The 19,906-nt window shown below is 40.0% G+C and overlaps 1 protein-coding gene across 4 annotated transcripts in view; it reads left to right on the top strand.

Moving 5' to 3' along the window:
* The window catches only part of myo16 (myosin XVI), a 178,879-nt gene that overhangs the window by 60,729 nt on the left and 98,244 nt on the right, over positions 1-19,906 (top strand). For all 4 annotated transcript variants that reach the window (XM_066686750.1, XM_066686749.1, XM_066686752.1 and 1 more), the window contains exons 3-4: positions 7,662-7,732; positions 9,039-9,182. In XM_066686750.1, coding sequence (XP_066542847.1) covers positions 7,662-7,732; positions 9,039-9,182 — 215 coding nt within the window. The remainder of the gene's footprint in view (positions 1-7,661; positions 7,733-9,038; positions 9,183-19,906) is intronic.

Below are 19,906 nucleotides of genomic sequence, written 5' to 3'. Positions count from 1 at the left end.
TAGTCACGGTCAGTGATGTGCTGGTCGTTTGTGTCCCCTAAGGTGTTTTGCATTTAACTGAGTAACAGATGTGCTTGTAAGGCTCTGGAGAGCTATGTAAATGGACCCTGCTCTTTCTCTACCATCAGCAGAAAATCTTTCCTCTTTTGACTGTGGATGTTTTAGCACATATAAATGGGGAATGATCTTAGACATCTGGTTAAGTAAATACTTAAGATTTAATACGTGTAGATTACAGCTGGATAGTTTGCTGATAAACCTTCCTGCACCTCTCTGCATTCCGTAGACCTTTGTAGATCAGGGTGGATAAAAGCATTAACGCGATCTAATTAGTAGGTGTTATGGATTTACTGTTGATGCTTTTTAATATTCTACAAGCTAGATGTAGCTAGAAAAAATGATGTATAAACTTTGAAATTATAGTTAATTATTTTGGATTACATAATCGTACATTTCGGATTATTTTAAGCAGTTCAAAAATGAAATATTGTTTTTAATCAGTTAATTCAAATCTCCACAGTGCTGTTTTAAGTATTTTGGGGTTTACACTGTGCAGATATATGGCATTAAAGGAATGCGCACCCACAACTTCACAAAAATGGGGCTTATGTAGAAGTGCAAAGAAGCACATGTAAATCTGTAAGTACTAATGTGCTTATTATTACTATCATGAGCTATTACTGTGCACTGCTGTCTACCTCATGATTTTGCAGGGCTCTACTGCAGGAACTAAAGTGTAGGTGCACATATCAGCCTTTAGGACTTGAGGGGTTAAGGGAGACTCACTTGCTCCCACCAACCATTCAGAACTGCTTAGCTTAGCAAGGACGCAGCAGTGCTGGGAGAGGATGTGTCTGGTCTGTGAATGACAGTGAAGGATAGAGGATGTTCTGCTATGTCTGAGGAACTCTGAGATACCACTCATTAGTGGAAAGGGACTTTTTTTTATGGCCCTGAGAAATTAATTAAGGAGCCTGCCTGCTAATGACTGCAGATTGGCCTGCTTGATTAACAGTGTAGAAAGCAGAGGGCCTCTGTCTACACACTGACAGGAACAGGGCTGATTGAGGTAGATTTTTCAGAAATTTCTATACGACTTGCTGCAAGCTATTAAATTTTTTATCATTACGTTTTGTAACTGGTTTTAATCAAGCAACTATTAGAACACGTAGAGCTGTGTTGTTCTAGGGATATATAGGAATTTACTGTGTGGGCGTTTCTGTGGAGAAAAAAATTGCTACAATTTATGGCTTCAGTTTCAGGTGCTGCACATCTTAATGGTATGGTGTGGTGTATGGGGTACAAAGATAGTGGGGCCATTCTTCATCAATGGAAACCTCAAGGCCACTGGATATGCGAAATTGCTACACGATGATGTGTTTTCCTCTTTATGCACTGAAGCTGGCACGTTCCCTGAGTTTTTCCAGCACGATGGTGCACCACCACATTATGGGTGTCAGGTCCGAGCATTCCTAGATGAACAGGAAAGTTTCCTTGAAAGTGGATTGGTCATCGTGGGCCAGTTGAATGGCCCCCAAGGTCTCCCGATCTGACCCCTTTAGACTTTTATCTTTGGGGGTCATCTGAAACAATTGTCTATGCTGTGAAGATATGAGATGTGCAGCACCTGAAACTACGGATACTGGAAACCTGTGCTAGCATTTCTCCTGCGGTGTTGCTATCAGTGTGTGAAGAGTGGGAGAAGAGGGTTGCATTGACAATTCAACATAATGGCCAGCACTTTGAACACATTTTATAAGTGGTCAGAAACTTGTAAATAACTCATGAAAGAATATAGTTATGTTAAAACCAAGCACAACATTGATTTTTTTGTGAAATTCTCAATAAGTTTGATTTGTCACATGACCCTCTTCCCATTGAAGAAACAAAAGCTGAATCCAAAATGGCCGAATTCAAAATGGCAGCCATGGTCACCACCCATCTTGAAAAGTTTCCCCCCCTCCCATATTCTAATGTGCCACAAACAGGAAGTTAATTTCACCAACCTTTCCCATTTTATTAAGGTGTATCCATATAAATGGCCCACCCTGTACATCATTTCCAATTAAATGTTACAGTGTTGGACAAGCTTTACAGAACTTTGGCCAAAAATGTTGTATATGCTGTAGATAAAATTTACTGAGACTACTGTGTTGTTGTTGTTGTGTCACTATAAACTGCATTAAATCCCTTTATTGAGTTTTCAGGATGCTGTTTAGATTTAAGTTATTGCTTGTTTTAATCAGAAAAACGATGAACCACTACCAATGTGTGGTAAACATTATTTAAAAGGAAAAACGTTCCATTTCCCAGCCCTCAGTTTGGGCCATAGTTATGTCGCTTACTGAGAAATCACACGTGTTTCTTACACTTATCCACAGTAATCCAGAAATGGAGCTGTATGTGTGCATGTGACCACCTACCACACTTTATCCTCCTAGTACCTTAGTAAAAACCCAGTCAGTAAAAAAAGTCAGTAATGTGAGAACAGGGCGCAAAATGTCCTGGAGTTTCGCACATACCGCCCCACACCTAAAGCATACATTCTATCTTCTGCTGCGAGAGAACACCAGAGGCAGAAAATCTCCCGCTGTGCACTGCGTGTATGAAAGGTCCACTCCGAGACACCTCTGCACCCGATACTCCCGAGTTTGTGTGGAAAAAAGCCTTGGTGAAATAGGGTGTAGGACCTCATATGCTGTACCAGTAGTACAGTGAAGAAACAAGCTCATTGCAAAGTCAGATAATGGTTACCCCATGTCATAAATATTAATGTTATTAATTATATGCATAAACAACACCCACTCATACATATTGAGATTAGGGATGTTTACAGATTGTCCACATGCAGTCGATAGGCAGATTCAGTAACCAGCCAAGGAGGACAGTGATTGCAGCTCATCTCTGCCCAGTCCAGCTGTGTGGAGGGTAAACCAAGCTGCTGAATGCACATCTGTTGGAGGTAATGACCACTTTAGTACAGCCACAACCCCATGAGGGTCATAATATTTCAACACGGTGGGGGAAAAGAAGCATATAACCAAGCTTATTATGTCTTAATTACTACTGCAGTTAATCTTTCCTTAGTGTGTTCCAGTGAACAAGTACTTTCTGTTTATGCCTTGCCAAGGCTTTACATGAATTTCTTGGTAGATCTTTTCCAGACAGTTGATATTCACGTTGATGACATCATTTTTTTTTTTTTTTTTTTTTTTTTTTTTTGAGAATTCCTAGCATCAGCATCAGAACCCACCCGAGATCATGACTTGAGTGGTATGTTGTCTTTGGCTTGAACATTTTGTCCAGCATAAGTCTTAATATGATTTTTCCATCGTCATGAGTGACAAAATGTGCTCTGCTGAGGGTCCACACCTAATTTTGTGCACTGAAAGGAAAGCTAGTTATCTCTGAATAGCCCCTGATTGCATTGACATATCAGGCATCGTCCTTTTTACAGCCTACATTCATTCGCACTTCCTCTGCAGTGTCTTCATTTATTTTTATTTTCCTGTATTGTCAACTTAAGTAATCTTGCCTGGGGTTCCATTTCCTGTTGGAGATTGCTCGGTGAGCTCGCAATTTCAGCTAATCAGCTATTAAGCTCTTCTCATTTATCACAGCGCCATGGAAGCTCCACTTGCCGTGGTTAGTCACTAGTTTCAGAGGAAGGGTATATCGTACTGAAGGGTAAGTGTCCAGAGCTTTATCTCTCATGACCCACACTGCTGCACTATTCACGGGTAATGGGCTGTGTTTGATTGAGTTTAAGTGTGACCTTTCCTTCATACAGCATCTGAAAGGATTTAACTTTGGATAAATGCACAGTGGTTAGTTAAGTTTAGGTCATTCTCTGGCCATCTAAAGTCTAGCTGATTTTCACTCAGGTTGGTGCATGTTGTGAAATCTGCTGGCGAAGCATATGGAAATGCATTAGTTTTGTGTTTGGCAACAGTGCCCATTTAATTACTTTAAAAATTGTGCATATATTAAGTTGCACTTAAATCATCTGTCATTATCAGTGTCGATGTATTCATCAATAATAAAAGGACAATAAAAAGAAAATGAGTGAGAATAACAATTGCAAAATAATTATTGCTGAAATATAAATTGGAATTTATATTTAGATATTTATTACTCTGTAAACTAACTAATAAACATGAATAGAAAATGCATGAGTACAAGGCACAAAATTGAAACACTTAGTTCTGCATTTTGTGCAAAACACATCTCCATTAGGTAAAATTGACCCATGAATCTGGTGTTTCAGTATTGACCCACTATTGTAGAATCTACATGAATCAGAGCATGTTAGATGCTATTTGTAAGCATAAACTTAATTTAGTTATATACAAACTGCCACCTTAATTTCATACATAAGTCATATGAATTGGACACAAAGAACACTATACAGTACATCATTATTGGCATTTCCATGCTTAGTGTTTGATTGAACTGATTTATTTATTTTCACCACATTTAATGTTGAATAGATATGTCAACTCTTGAAATGTTTTAAGTATATCCATATGGTAATATTTTAAGTGTAATATTAGAGCTAATCTATATGTTTAGAAATCTTAGACACATGATTATCCACTCTTTCTCCTGAAATCAATGTTATTATTATGGAATGTGTTGCCAGATTGCTGCAGAAGCATCTAAAGTTCTAGGCAGACTTTGCACAAGACATTGAAACATTTATTTTTTCACACATTGCCTGTAACAGCTGATCCACTTCAGGGCCTGGAGCCAACCCTGAATTGTTGACATTTCTTTTTGTTATTTTTTTTTCTTTCTCCATATTTATTTATTGCCAGTTTCACCTGTTAGCTAGGACCCAGGCAATCGCATGAAAGATGAGGATCCAATTATACTACCTGTTTTTAGCAGTGTGCACCTTAAAGTATCTAAAGCCCTATTTGGACACGATTACTTTTACGTGGGAAGCTGGGATAATGTAATTTTTTATAAAGACACCAGTAATGTTTCTGGTGGATTTGCACTGGATAAGAAATCTCTGTAAAAAAGTAACAGATGGGAGTGGCAACTGGATTCATGCACTGCCATCACCGTGTGGATCATACACATCAGAGCTATTGGAGTTTTTAGACGGTCACAACTGTTCTGAGAACAGCCTTAATATAGCCAGCCCTCAAAGACCTTGTCTTTTAGTTCTTCATAACAGACAATGGGCGAGAAGATGGCCAGACCTATACTAATCCTTCACACGGTTATTCGAACTGATATTATAAACAGTTTAGTGGTTACTTAGAGTAGGACACATGCTCATAATAATATGCATGGAGGCTACTATTGTGCATGAAACCTACCTAAAGCTACCAAAAATGTCCCTTCACTGAATAATTCTTCAGTTCGTTTTGTGGAAAATTTGATTGTGGTGCTTCGTTCAGCCGCTTAGCTTTTAACTAAACCAAATAGTTCATCACTTAATGCCTCCTCCAGCTTCTCTGCTCTCAAGAAAACCAGCAAAAATATGATGCAGTATTCCTCCATATGCCAATTTGGATGGGATTAATATAACCAGGGGTTCTTTTTACTGCTCGTTTTACAGTAGGTAAAAGACACAGGAATCTTTCCTGAAACGGGAACGCCCACTCCGGGAGAATGACTGAAATGGTCTGTTTGGATACTCGGGTAATAATTACTTTACCCCACATCCAGGAGTAAAACTAATCCTGTCCAAAAAGGGCTTTAGTTTACTAACTACATGGTGCATCTGGGTATTTAATGACAGTTTGGCTGATAAAACAATGTGTATATATACATATTGAAACATTTATTTTTTCACACATTGCCTGTGTGTGTGTGTGTCTGTGTGTATATATATATATATATATGTGTATATATATATATATATATATATATATATATATATATATATATATATATATATATATATATATATATATATATATATATATTTATATATATATACACCCCCACACACACCACACACCTTACATTTGCTGTACATATGTTGACAATCCCACTTGATTGACTGATGCAAGATAGCATTCCATTCATCATCTTATCAGTGTTGTGAAAGAGCTTCTCTGCTGTCATGCCTTGTCGTTTTTAACATCTTACTGTGGTCACTGGCTGTGAGCCGTGTCTGAGAAATGCCTCTGTATTTGAGGCGGTCTCAGAGGAAGTGGCATTTGATGGCCTGTGTAGTGTAGTGTAGTGTAGTGTAGTATTCTGGGCAGTGGGCCATGGCGTTGTAACAGGAGGAGGCTGCAGGTCTGTGTTCTGCGTGGAGAAGCACTGCTTCATCAGCATCACACATGCTCTGGGGACCGTTGGCACTGCTTTAGGGACACCATGAGGCTCTGAGAGAAAGTGAGAGAGAGAGAGATGCTGATTAAACCCACAATATTAAGTGAATGAAGAATAGCAGCTATTAAATCTTAGACAAGGACTGTCCCAGTGTCCTTCAGTCTTTTCTGCTGCTATGTGGGAAAGCTGCACTGTCAGAGCTTTCCTTGTGACTGTGTTCATGTGTATATTTATGCACTTCATTTGCATATGCATCTTACTCTTGCTTTGCTTCACCACTTGCCACACCCTGTATTACACAAATGGTCACTCACAGGACTAGGGGAAGGCAACAGTGAGGAATAGATAGCCTTAGCAACACATATGACTTTGCCTAGGCTAACCTCAGTTTCAATGCTTTGTGGACAATTGGTGATTCAACATTTATTTTCTGAAATGCACCTCCTACTCTTCTGGAAAGTCTTTCCACTTTGTTGCAACATTTCTGCAAGAATTTGATCTCATCCCAAATGTACCAGATGGAGCTCCATTACTCCAGAGATCCACAGTTCCACTGCTTCACAGCCCAGTCATTTCAGGGGGCTTTATTCCCCTCCACTTGACGTTTGGAATTAAGCATGGTGACACATGCAGCTGCTCTAGAGCACCCTGTGCGTGTGTGGTGGTTATACAAGCTTTGAACATCTGTGTTCTCAGTGGGTGCAGAATAGCTGAATACACCATTTTGGACACAAGTGTATAGCAAATGGGGCAGTTTAATTCAAACAAAAGCAAATCCAATATCCAGAACAATTCCCTGAACCACTGCACACTTTACAAACTGTAATAACCTTTGCCCTCTTCTAAAGTATCAAGTAGTAGTAGGGAAATATAATACTGCAAATATCATGTTTATCATATTTAAAATGCTTAGTAATCTCTGTGTTACAGGAATAATGTCAGCAGGAAAAGAACAAATCTGTTTTTTAGATGTGAACTGGCTTGTTGCTCACTCAGTCACTCAGTGTTTTCAGTGTCCTATTCAAAGCAAATATCTGATAAATATTGTAACTGTGCTACGGGAAGCTGTACCAGAGAAGAGACCAGATTAATATATGTAAAGAAACTTTATTCCATGTCTTTCCATCATGGTGTTCTTTCATTACACTTTGCCCTCTGAGTGGTCCCCTTCGAAACCTCAGCTGATGTAGTAATGGAGCGACACGTAAGATAATATCACCTCTTCTCCCAAAGCGAAATGTCAAATGTAAGATTGTGAGCGAAAGAGAAGGAAAGGTGTGATCAACGAGTTACTGCATGGAATGCACAGATGTCCTCTAGGTGCTAAGAGATGTGTGTATTCCTCTGTGTTTTTGTTCCTGTAGTGTTGAGGCTGCTGAAGGAGGGAGCTGACCTGAACACACGTCTCTCCTCTGGAGGCTCCCTGCTCCATCTGGTAAGAACACACTGCGATACACTCTCCCACTGGAGCTGTCTTTGACTATCTCTCTCTCTCTAAATCATCTTTACTTCCACACACAGACACACAAACACACACACACCTGATCTGCTCTATCTCAGACTCATTCTTTTTTTGCTTTCTCATTTCTACCATTTTATTTCCCCCCTCTATCATTTATAATCTGTTATCTCTCTCCGTTTTTCTCTTTCACACAAAACTTTAAAAGCAGTGCAATCTTCTCCCTGGTGCTCTTTGGCCTTGCCCTTTCTGTGTTCCCTCTAGGCTTCCCTATTCAGCATTGTTTTATCATTTTCATCAATCTTTGCCATTCTTCGCTCTTCACTGCCAGCGTCAGGATTATTCTGTTATCATTCCAAGACCTTTAGCTTTGTATATTCCTTGGTGTATAAAGTCATTCTTAGAATAAATTAGCTGTTTTATCCAGAGCCATGCTACAATAAGAGCTTTTACTACCGTTAAATACTGTGAATATTTCCTGAAACTCATGAACACCATGACTCACATGTGAAAAGCGTGTCTTTTTTTGGCCATTGGTGTTACAGTCCTGAATTAATATTCACCATCAGATTAAAACAAAACTGGGCAAGGAGTCGTAGAAACATATGAGGAACTGTATACAGAATGTACAAGGCTTTGCAGCTGCAAAATGCATGTGCAATATATGTTATTGTACATGCTCATTCTTGACAGGACCCTGTAAAACTGTCTTTTGTTATTAAATAATGTTTTGTTTACAGCCCCATTGTTATTTCACCTATTAAATCTTGCTAAACGGTGGTGCTACACACTGTTTGTGGTCATCTGCCCAATGTTGTAAAAGGGATACTAGGTCATATTTTTACCTTTTAGCTTCAGAAATAATGATGCTTCAGTGACCTGTTACAGGGAGAGCATAACCTCTGTCGCTGATACTGAGCCCAGCACTGCAGAAACTGCACTATGTAAATCCCCCCTTTTCAGGACTGTGCTGCAAAATGAATTACACTATGCAACTGTAGTTGGAGCTCAGGAGCAAAAATACCAAATCTTACTCAGTGTTCTTTTAAACAAATATTGAATTCAGGTTCATTTTCATTGTCATGACATAATGACACTGTGCTCAGACATGCATCTGGCACTGTGTGACCTATCATTGCAAAGACACTGTACTTGTGGGTTTACTCTATGTGCAGCAGAATTACAGTTTCTGCCCCTAGAGGCACTTGCTGTTCTGTGTCAGAACATTTCCTGATAGCATGCCTTATATTCATATAATCCCACTCTGATCTTCTCCCCACAGTGTGCTCGCCATGACAATGTGTTTGCTGCAGAAGTTCTGATAGAACGAGGCGTGAACGTCAATCAGCAGGATGAAGACCTTTGGACTGCACTGCATGTGGCCTGTGCCTGTGACCATGCTGATATGGTTCTTTTGCTGCTACTGGTGAGGATCACTCGTGTGTGCACACACACACAAACACACACAGAAAATACTCTGTTAAAATGATTTTTCCTAAATTACTTTTGCCTTCGGCAAGCATCTCTAAATATTTTACAACTCCAATTTTATTGGAATAAAACCTTCTTTTTAAGGTTGCCTCATTGGAATTATTTGGGCTGAGCACATTTTTTTCACATTACTTGGCATTCACAGTCACATCCTTGCATTTTAATGAAAAATCTAAATGAATATTTCACAAAAAGCATTAAGATATCAACTTCTGACTGCTGCTATAACACTATCAGGAAACAAGAGTAAGTAATGTTCATTCAGTTCAGCAAGAGCTGTGTCTGTTGTGATTTGGAAACTACATTGGCGTTATCTAGATACCAATTAAGAAGCATGGTTTCTAATTAGTGTACTTTAATTTTTGTATCTCAAAAAATAATTACATAAGACTATTACTGACTATTCCATGATCAGTCATAATTTTTTCTAAAATGTTATTCATTTTCAAAGACGTTTTTTAAAGAATCGCTTATTAAAGGTGGGCCCAATGTAATTCGCCCATTGCACATCTTTTGGATCTACTACATGTTGTGTTCCTCTGTAGATTGTATTGCAGACCTGCAACCTCTTCCTTTTATTTTAAAGATTTTTTTATTTCCTTCTTTGGCCATATCATCTGTCAGCCCCTCTTCTAGATGGATAAGCAGGTGTGTGTACTGATGGATAAAAAGTGAAAATAAGGTAGAAAAGATGAGAAGCACCCAACCACCCAGTGCTCACTCAGCAGGACATTGTGGATTTAATGAGGTGTTCCAGATTACACACCAGTCAAGCTTGTTAGTTGTATGTGTGAGAGAGGCACAAGGTTGAACAACGTGGGGGGTGAGAATCTTCTCATCTATGTGACATATTTTACACAACTGGTGAAAAAGAAGCTCTTGAATAAGCTGCCTTTGGCTTGTGTATGTATTGGAGTAGTGTGTCTGTAAAGAAGGAATAGCAGATTGGCAACCTTGTCACCCAGCTGGACCCCCATGGTGACATATATTCACTGTTCCTCAGGATCTGTTATGAGTATAGGCACCATCTGACAACATGAAATTGTATTTATTTTATTTTATTTAGTTGTGCTTGGTTATTTATTTATTTATTTTATTCTTTTAAGCTTGAGGATTTGTAAATGAACCTTTTAGCTAGTCCTGCTAGTTTAGGCCATTGATTCAATATCCAGGTGGACGGCAGGAAGTGATTTCATACACTGGGATCTCTGAGACACCCTAATAAAGCCTATGTTTTGCGTTATTTGCGGTCACTCAATTATTTCAACTGATAAATCACAAGGAACATGTATCAAGTAACAAAACCTGTTCATGAGGGAGAAAAGGACAAGAACTTGACTGAAAATGGCTTAATGAGCTGCTGATGAGGGGCGGCACGGTGGCGCAGCAGGTAGTGTCGCAGTCACACAGCTCCAGGGGCCTGGAGGTTGTGGGTTCGATTCCCGCTCCGGGTGACTGTCTGTGAGGAGTTGGTGTGTTCTCCCCGTGTCCGCGTGGGTTTCCTCCGGGTGCTCCGGTTTCCTCCCACAGTCCAAAAACACACGTTGCAGGTGGATTGGCGACTCGAAAGTGTCCGTAGGTGTGAGTGTGTGAGTGAATGTGTGTGTGTCTGTGTTGCTCTGTGAAGGACTGGCGTCCCCTCCAGGGTGTATTCCCGCCTTGCGCCCGATGATTCCAGGTAGGCTCTGGACCCCCCGCGACCCTAAATTGGATAAGCGGTTACAGATAATGGATGGATGGATGGAGCTGCTGATGATCAAATTTTGTTGTTTCTTGTTATAACTCTATCACCAGCGCACGGCCACAGCACCAACACCACTGTGTAAAACACTACTCACTTAAAGCATCATGGAGTTGATGTAAGCTTTTATTTGCCGTTCCACATTGAATGGTCCAGCAGACCCCATCTACCTGCCGCAGCATTTAAGGTGGAATGTAAAGCTAACCTGTTCTTTGGGTCCACTTAGTGTCCACTAGTGATGGACTTAAAACCTAACATTACCCAGAGCTCAACCACACCACTGTCATCATGGAGCACCTTGATACTGAGGTTGACCAGTCTGCTAAAAACAAGCTGTGTGTTTTGATACCTCTGTGAGGTTTCATTATTGTCCTCGAGTTAAAGGGCGTATGGAGAAAGATTGTCCTATTACTGCCTTGATAGCAGCTAATCTTATAATGTGAGCATCACCACCTACATAGGTTGTGATGTAATTGCTTGTACATTTCTCTCACAATATATAAACTAACATAGAGCAGTCTCATTGCATAGTCTCCTCCACTCAGTTTCACTCTTCTTGCCACATTTGTAGGGTTTGATATTGTTTTTTTCAATCGCTCTACGCATATAGTAGGAAACAAGTTGAATAGGTTTTGAGACACAGCCATCCCAGTGTGTTCTTGTACTACTAATGCCCATTATAGTACTGCTGCCCCTGAGCATGCACCATTCGAGAACAACCATGCACAAACACACAAACAAAAACATCAGATTCAGGCAGCTTAAACTTAAAGGTTCCGTCAGGGAAAATGCCAGCTATGTCTGAGGGAATGATGATGATCCAGACAGAGGGAGGCATGCACATCCCCCGTCAGCGCGAACTGAAGGATCTCAGCCAGGCCGTGGTGCTGTCAGATCACACCCATGCAGATGACAACCAGCAAACAGACAGCGGCCTCGAACCAGAGTTGCTTCGAGACCACTTGTTTGTAAGCTGCAACTACATGATCTGACAAGAATGGAGGCTTGGAGATTTTAGCTGGAATATAAAGCAAGATTCTTGAAGGTTTCAGCATATACACTCAAACAATATATAAGTCAACACAAGCGATTTTTTGTTTTAACATACTTATACCAACGAGCAGTAAATTTGAAATGACTTTAAAAACCTCCTTGTTTGCATATGAACTGTAAATTATCAGCTCTCCTGACCATGTATGTGAACTTCAGTTCTACAATTACAGACTGTAGTCCATATGTTGCTCTGCGTAGTTTATTAGCCCCTGGTCACACTGTCCTTCAATGGTCAACGTTCACATAGGATCATCATAGACCAGGTGTTGTGTATCATTCTCAGGCTAGTGACACTGATTTTGTAGTAAATGTTTAGTATAAAAACACTAACACTTTTGCTGCGCAGTTAGTCAGTCAGTGGTCAGAGAACACTGTTTAACAAATGTCTTTTGGCTGGATTTATTTGGTGGTCTATTCTCAGGCCAGTACAGTCTACTGAGCTATCATCTGTCCACACTAAGGTGTCGAAACGCTTCAGCAGCACTGCTGTGTCTGATCCACTCATACCAGCGCAACACATACTTACACACTACCAACATGATAGTGTCCCTGCAGTGTGGACATTGATCCACCACCCAAATCATCCTTGATTTGTGGTAATCTTCACCATATGAAGAGCAAGGTGGAAGGGGGCTCAAAACTATGTAGCGCAACAGATATATTTTTAGATTAGGCTCAGTCCTGTTCTACAATTTAACACATTCAATTGTTAATGTTCCACATATTTAGCATGATATTTAACAGTGTGCTAGTGAGTTAACCAATTGTTTGTACAGATGTTTTATTACATATAGGTTTTTAAGCATAAACCCTAACAAATTTAGTTTTATATTTTCAAAGAAAATGTATATTTTCAAATACATTTTAGTATTAATTTTAGCAAGATATGTTTACAGGCTGTAGGTATGGTTGTGTTGCAACAAATATTCTATATGCAGCTTGTGTGTGTGTGTGCGTGCTTGTACACGTTAATAGGAAAGAAGAAATTAGAGCTATTTTTAGAGCTGTTACTTCAAAGAGCACATTTCCTGTGGAGAATTTGTCATCCAAATGGTGGGACTGAGGCAGGTTTGGGTTATTTACACTGATTGGTTCCAATGTGGCACTGCATCCAGATGTAGTCTGCTGCATGCTGTTTATTTTCAGTTGTTGGTCCATTGTGGTATTAGAAATATTTTTATGTTTGCTTTGCAATTAGGGGGAAAAGAAAAAAATATGCTCTAGATGTTTAGAGCAGCAGGTGGATAAGCAGGATACATGGCTGAGCCTGAAAATGAAAGGAAAGCCAATTTAATTATAAGAGAGAACTATGGAGAGTAAGGCCAGTTAGAGTCCTCTTGGACTCCTGGCCTAAGACGATAAACGGCACGGTGGCTTGGTGGTTATCATGTTCCCCTCTCAGCGCTGGGATCTTGGGTTCAAGTTCCATCTGGGTGGAGTTTCCATGTTCTCCCTGTGTCTGCATGGGTTTCCTCCGGGGTCTCTGGTTTCCTCCCACAGTCCAAAAACATGGAGGTTAGGTGAATTGGCTTCTCTAATAACTGTCCTGATGTGTGAATGAATGTGTGTGTGCCCAGATATAGATTGGTGCTCTGTCCTGGGTGAAACCCTAGTGCCTGATGCAGTCCTCCAGGTGGAAGGTCGTTCCTGGTTGAGAGTACGAGCAGTGTGGATTGTAAAGTGTCCTTGGGTATCTAGAAATGTGCTATATAAGTGTAAGTGTAACAATAGATAAACACTAGAGACTGAACAGAAGATGTCCAGATGATAGTCAGTGTCAAAACTTCTTCACTACTCAGGAGCTGGCAGATGGTTTTTATAAGTTACATTTGCAATGGATTATTCCGTTCAGGTCATTTTAGAGCATGTGGGTCATAGGCGTAAAGTTACACTGTTTTATTCTTTGTGGTTAAAGTGAGCTGACAGGTGCACAGAGTTTTCAGGTTTCATGCTCCACCAAACCAGAAATATGTCAAGAACACGTTCAACTCACACCTACATTTCAGTGGAGGTGTCATGGCTAGTGTTGCGCTGTGCTCAATATGTGGAATGATTTAGTTAAAGATGAGTGGTTTGGACCGATCTTGCTGTGAACAAACTGCTCAGATATGATCTGTGCAATATGAAAATACTGAATGTCACTGCACATGCTTCTGTCACAGCATAAACACCGATGTGTCTTCAGGATACAGTGACGTGTGGTGAATACTGTACATAGTCAGAGAAGTAAGCCGTTTAATGGTAACTGCTGCGTTAACTGACAATTATCATTTTATTCAACAAAAAATCTAAAATCTAACGTTTGAAAATGACAAGTATTTGTTCGTCATCATGAATTCCATCAAGTTTTGTTTTAGACCGTATAAAGAGGAAACATGTTAGCAGTCGTGAACATAGCATATTGATTCTTCATTCTTAATATATTTTTCAAATTACAATGATCATTTTTAGTATAACACATGACAAAAAGCAGAAGAATGTGATTTTTTTAGTACAATTAAATGCTGAACTAAAAAAGCCCAAGTATTAAACTCCACAGCTTCTAAGGCTCTCTCAGTGGTGCAGGGACATCATAATCAAGTACAATATTGAAGAATGGGACAATGTTATTGATATCCTACTATTTATAACAGTATTGAATGCATGTCCTACTTCATTTATAGATTTTAACGCTTACAGCTAATGATTGCATTGATGATGAAGCTACAGGATATGTTTCTTTACTGAAGCATATATTCAGCAGCTGTGCCTCTAACCATGGGAATGATCTGTGTGTGTTTCATGGGCATCAGTGTTTGCCTAGGACTGGGGGATATGATGCAAACTCTGCTTTTTAATTTATGTTTTTTAAATACAGTGCTTTGAAGCTTCCCTTTAATTGTACTTACTACTACAGCAGTTGGTGTGTAAATGTATGAATGAACAATTCCAAAAGTAGGCCACATTTGCATGAGCGTAAGTGTAGATGCTCGTAAGGCAGAGAGGGAGAGCATCTTACAGCTTCATTAGCAGCAGTCTCTCTCACTTTCACACATTATTCTCCCTCTTGACTCACTCCCCTTGCTCTCCAGAGAAAGAGAGGAAACGGTAAAATGTTTTGTCGTTAATTCTCAGTAGAGGAATCCCATGTAGCGCAAACAATTCTCAGTCAAAACCATCCTCACTTTGGTGAAATGTAGCCCTGTCTTAACTGTCACTCCTCAATCTCTCTCTCTCACTGCAAGATGGATCCCTGTCTAATTTTGTCTTTCCTTATGTCCTTTCTTCCTTCACTCTGCTATTCGTGTGGCAGCTGCTTCTGTCTCTGAATCACATCAGGCAGGAAGTTCCTCTTTCGAGTTCAAATGACGGAAAGTACATTGGAAGTTGTGAAGCATCTGCCATGTTTTTGAAGATTTCTTCCCATCCCCCACATCCTGCAGACAGGGCTGATTGACAGCCCTAAGTCTAATTGACGTGTTTGTGTCTTATTAGCGACACTTTCGGAAGCTTACGCAGGTATTGTGGATTAGCCGCACTTGCTATTGTTTCTCTGTAGCGTGGTTATTAAGATAAAGAGCCAGAGCTGGATCCGCCTCCGTGAGACTGCATGTGCATCAGCATTCCCTCTGCTGTCTCTCGCACACAGGTGAGTCAACCCCTACAGAAGGGACCTGCTGCGTTACCATGGATACAAGCTGAGGAGCTCCTTCATACTACATTTCAGGGCTTTCACCGCAGATGGCATCCCCCACCTTCATTCATACACACTGATTCCACACTGCCATTCAATCTCAGAGCCTTCTACCCTCCTTTTTAAAGACCCCCCCCCCTTTTAAATCTATTGGACCTCTATTACACTTTCATTTATCCAAGATCTTTTCCAATGCCTTTTGTTCTTTAAGTCACCATGCCTACCCTTTTCAGTCTACATTTTTCCCCACATTCTACATTTATGATGCCTAAGCTAATAATTTCTCTCTCTGTCCTCCAGACCTTTTTTTTTTTTATTTCTCCCCAGTTACTCCTGATTCAAATATATAGTCCATCACCGATCGAATGCTCCCCCCCCTTCTCTTACTCTGTCTTTTTCCTTCTCCCTCCTTCCATCCCTCTCTCCCTCAGTCTCTCCTCTCTCATGGAGCCTGGAGGCTTCTGCGCTATTGTTTCTAATGTTAATGCTCTTATCTCCTCAGTGCAATGCTTGCTTTAGGATGAAGCCTCCTACTCCCTCACCCACTCAACACTCTCTGTCTCTCTCTGTCTTGCTCTCTCTCTCTCTCTCTCTCTCTCTCTCTCTCTCTCTCTCTCTCTCTCTCTCTCTCTCTCTCTCCTCTTCCAAGTGTGCTAGCACCAAAACTGGGCCAATGGCAGTTTATATATGTGTATATTTTTGGTTCGATTCCGGGTGACTGTCTGTGAGGAGTTTGGTGTGTTCTCCCTATGTCCGAGTGGGTTTCCTCCGGGTGCTCTGGTTTCCTTCCACAGTCCAAAACACACGTTGGCAGGTGAATGTGTGTGCGTGTGCGTGTGAATGCGTGTCTGTGTGTCTGAGTGTGTGTGTGTGTTTGTGTGTGTGTGTGTGTGTGTGTGTGTGTGTGTGTGTTGCCCTGTGAAAGAATGGCGCCCCCTCCAGGGTGTATTCCTGCCTTGCGCCCAATGATTCCAGGTAGGCTCTGGACTCATTGGGCGCAAGGCTAATCATAATACTAATATTGATCATACTAGACATACTAATCGTTGTTATATCACTGACTTATTAAACATATACTTAACGTTTTTTCTCTTTTTCCCTATTTATTTATTCTAAATATATTTAGAATATATTTATATTCTAAATTCTAATAGGTGCAGTTTATCTATTTACCTGTTATTTCGGTCACATTGCACATAATTGCATAGTCATACAAAAGGCACAAGCACTGAGTCCAGTTGGCTGAACCAAATTCATGCTGTAGACATGCAGGAGATATATTTGTAACCCCCTGACTCCCTTAAATCATTGGTCTGTGTTAGGAAGTTAATTGCTTTACTTTTGTGTGGACTTTGGTGCCATTGGCCTATTGTCATGACAGTTTAAATTTAACAGAAGCAATTAAGGAAGGGATCATAAATGGTCATAGGCAGCCATCATCTGGGAGATTAGATTTAATAGCACATTTGCCTTCATTATTATTTCATACAATCAGAAAACTGTTGGCTATTGTTTTCTACCTTTCTGCCGATTCTCTCTATAAAAATACACTCACTGAAATTAAGTAAAACATGCAACAGTTTTAGGCTCTGGACCCACCGCGACCCTGAACTGGATAGGCGGTTACAGATAATGAATGAATGAATGAATGAATGCAACAGTTTTGAGGAATTTAAAAATGCGCTGATAATCTCTGCTTTTTCTCAAGGTGTGATTTAGAGGTTCACAATGCGTGATTTTTTTTCTACTCAAGTGAACTAAATTTGACAGGTGGTCCTGAAAAGCATTTGCATTCAACTCAAGGTAAACATACCGCTGAAAGAACATGCTTTTTTAATATAACCTAGCTTTGCAAACAGCTTATCCAGAAATACTCAGAGTTAAGCATTTACAGAAAGATTTGCTTGTAGATTGGAATAATTATTAATTATTATCTCAGTTAGTTCCGATTTGATAAGATTTTCCAAGAGTGCCATTGTTGCCATTATAAGCTCTTTTGGTATCACTCTGCAAAATACATGTAACCTAGCAACAACACTAGTGCCTTTTTTTCTGCACTGCTCTGGTTCACCAGCTTAGCAGGACGGCTCTGAAAACATACCCAAATACTGAAATGTAACTTGAATTTGGCATCATTTAGTGTATGATATACAACTATTATGTACCCTATGTGTGTATCTCTGGCTCTGGCTCTATCCTGATTTATGTAGAGAGCAGTTCTGAATAAAAGGAATGTGACCAAACCCATCACTTTTTGATTTTCTATCAATGAACTTAATAGTAAACAGCAATAAAGAACTGTTGTATAATCACTAGTACATTCGAGGTTTGTGCTGTAACGTGAGATATGTTATAGCACGAACCTCGAATGTAATTGCTTAAAAGCAACATTAAACATTAGTGTCATTCCTTCTTATCCTTTTTCATGTTTGTTTTTAATAGGTGGTGGATTATTGTCATTGCAATGATGTGCTGTTACTGTGTGTCATTCTATGTCAGAATCAGAGACAGTAGCTTGCTTGTTGCACAGTTTGTTGATCATCCTCTATTCAGTGGACTCTGTTGGTTGGATATTTTTGGTTTGTGGACTATTTTCAGTCTGGCAGTGACACTGATGTTCTTAAAAAAAATCCATTAGTGCTGCTGTGTCTGATCCACTCCTACTAGCACGACACCCACCACCACCAACACTTAAGTCACTGCAGTGCTGAGAATGATCCACCACCCCCATAGTACCTGTGGTGATGTAATAGTTGTGGTCCTATATCAAGGTATTAACATTTTAAATTTCAGCGAGTGCTGAGCGATATGAGCGCTAATCAATATCACAATTGTACAATTTACCCTAATTACAATTATTCATTCATTCATTATCTGACACATTTATTCATTCACACATTCACTCACATACTCACACCTACGGACACTTTCGAGTTGCCAATCCACCTACCAATGTGTGTTTTTGGACCATGGGAGGAAACCAGAGCACCCGGAGGAAACAATTTTTTTGATCCTCATAGTTATGAAATGAGGCTTGTACTGTAAATATGCTCCAGTATTAAAGCTGGGATATTTTTTCTAATGTTGCTGGGAGCTTGTTCCTCTCTTGTTTTTTGAGCACTGTTTATATTTGGTGTGTGATTATGCTTTGGTCGCTGAAACAGCTTTTTCTCATTTGACTACTTTTTGTTCAGTGTCATATTAATTATAGTAAAAACAGAACACATCCAAACCACAGACGCTGTGTTCTTCTTTGATACTAGCTGCTCGAGTCGTTTGATCAGCTTTGGCCTTTATATTGCTTCCATGTTGCAGATAGGAGCAGAATCTCGTGACTACAGCTTGTTAGCGTGGTTTTAAAGGGACAGTACATGAACACAGTGGGGACATAACATTCATTCATTCATTCATTATCTGTAACCGCTTATCCAGTTCAGGGGCGTGGTGGGTCCGGAGCCTACCTGGAATCAATTTGCGCAAGGTGGCGCAAGGCCAGTCCTTCACAGGGCAACACAGACACACACATTCACTCACACCTACGTACACTTTTGACTCACAGACAGTCACCCGGAGCGGGAATGCGAACCCATGACCTCCAGGTCCCTGGAGCTGTGTGACTGCGACACTACCTGCTGCACCACTGTGCCACCTGGGGACATAAAAGAATAATAAATAAAAAAACAACAACAAAAAGTTAAATAATGTATATACTTGATATAGATAATATCATGTTGATCAGAAGTTCTGAATTTCGATTAATGACCAGCCTTAGTTTCAGCTTAAATCATTTGTAATGTCTTCGCTAAACTCTGTCACTAGAGCTTTGTCTTCGTAGAATTTTTTTAATATTTTGGTCCTGTGTGGGTCCTATTTGAAGAAAAGAGTGAAAGTGGCCTAATAATGTATGAGGAGTAACAGATAGACTGTATTCTGTAATTGTAGAAGGACAAAGTGCACCTATACTGTCAGCTGAGATGATAAAATGGACAATAAGTACAGAATCAAGGAGGGGGGTTTTAATGTTATTGCTGATGGGTGTATATTACCTGAATATATTTTCAATGCTCCTGGACTCCTTTATGCTGTAGGTGTGTGGTATTAAACCATTAGCTTGATTTAAATTGGTTGAGAGTCACTGAAATTTTCTCTTGTGACTCATTCATTAACTGTAAGTTGATTTGAACAAGTCCCA

Source organism: Hoplias malabaricus, chromosome 12 (assembly GCF_029633855.1).
Source record: "Hoplias malabaricus isolate fHopMal1 chromosome 12, fHopMal1.hap1, whole genome shotgun sequence".
NCBI classification, from domain to species: Eukaryota; Metazoa; Chordata; class Actinopteri; order Characiformes; family Erythrinidae; genus Hoplias; species Hoplias malabaricus.
Note: the sequence above shows the minus strand (reverse complement) of the source record. Positions and strands in the feature narration are given on the sequence as shown.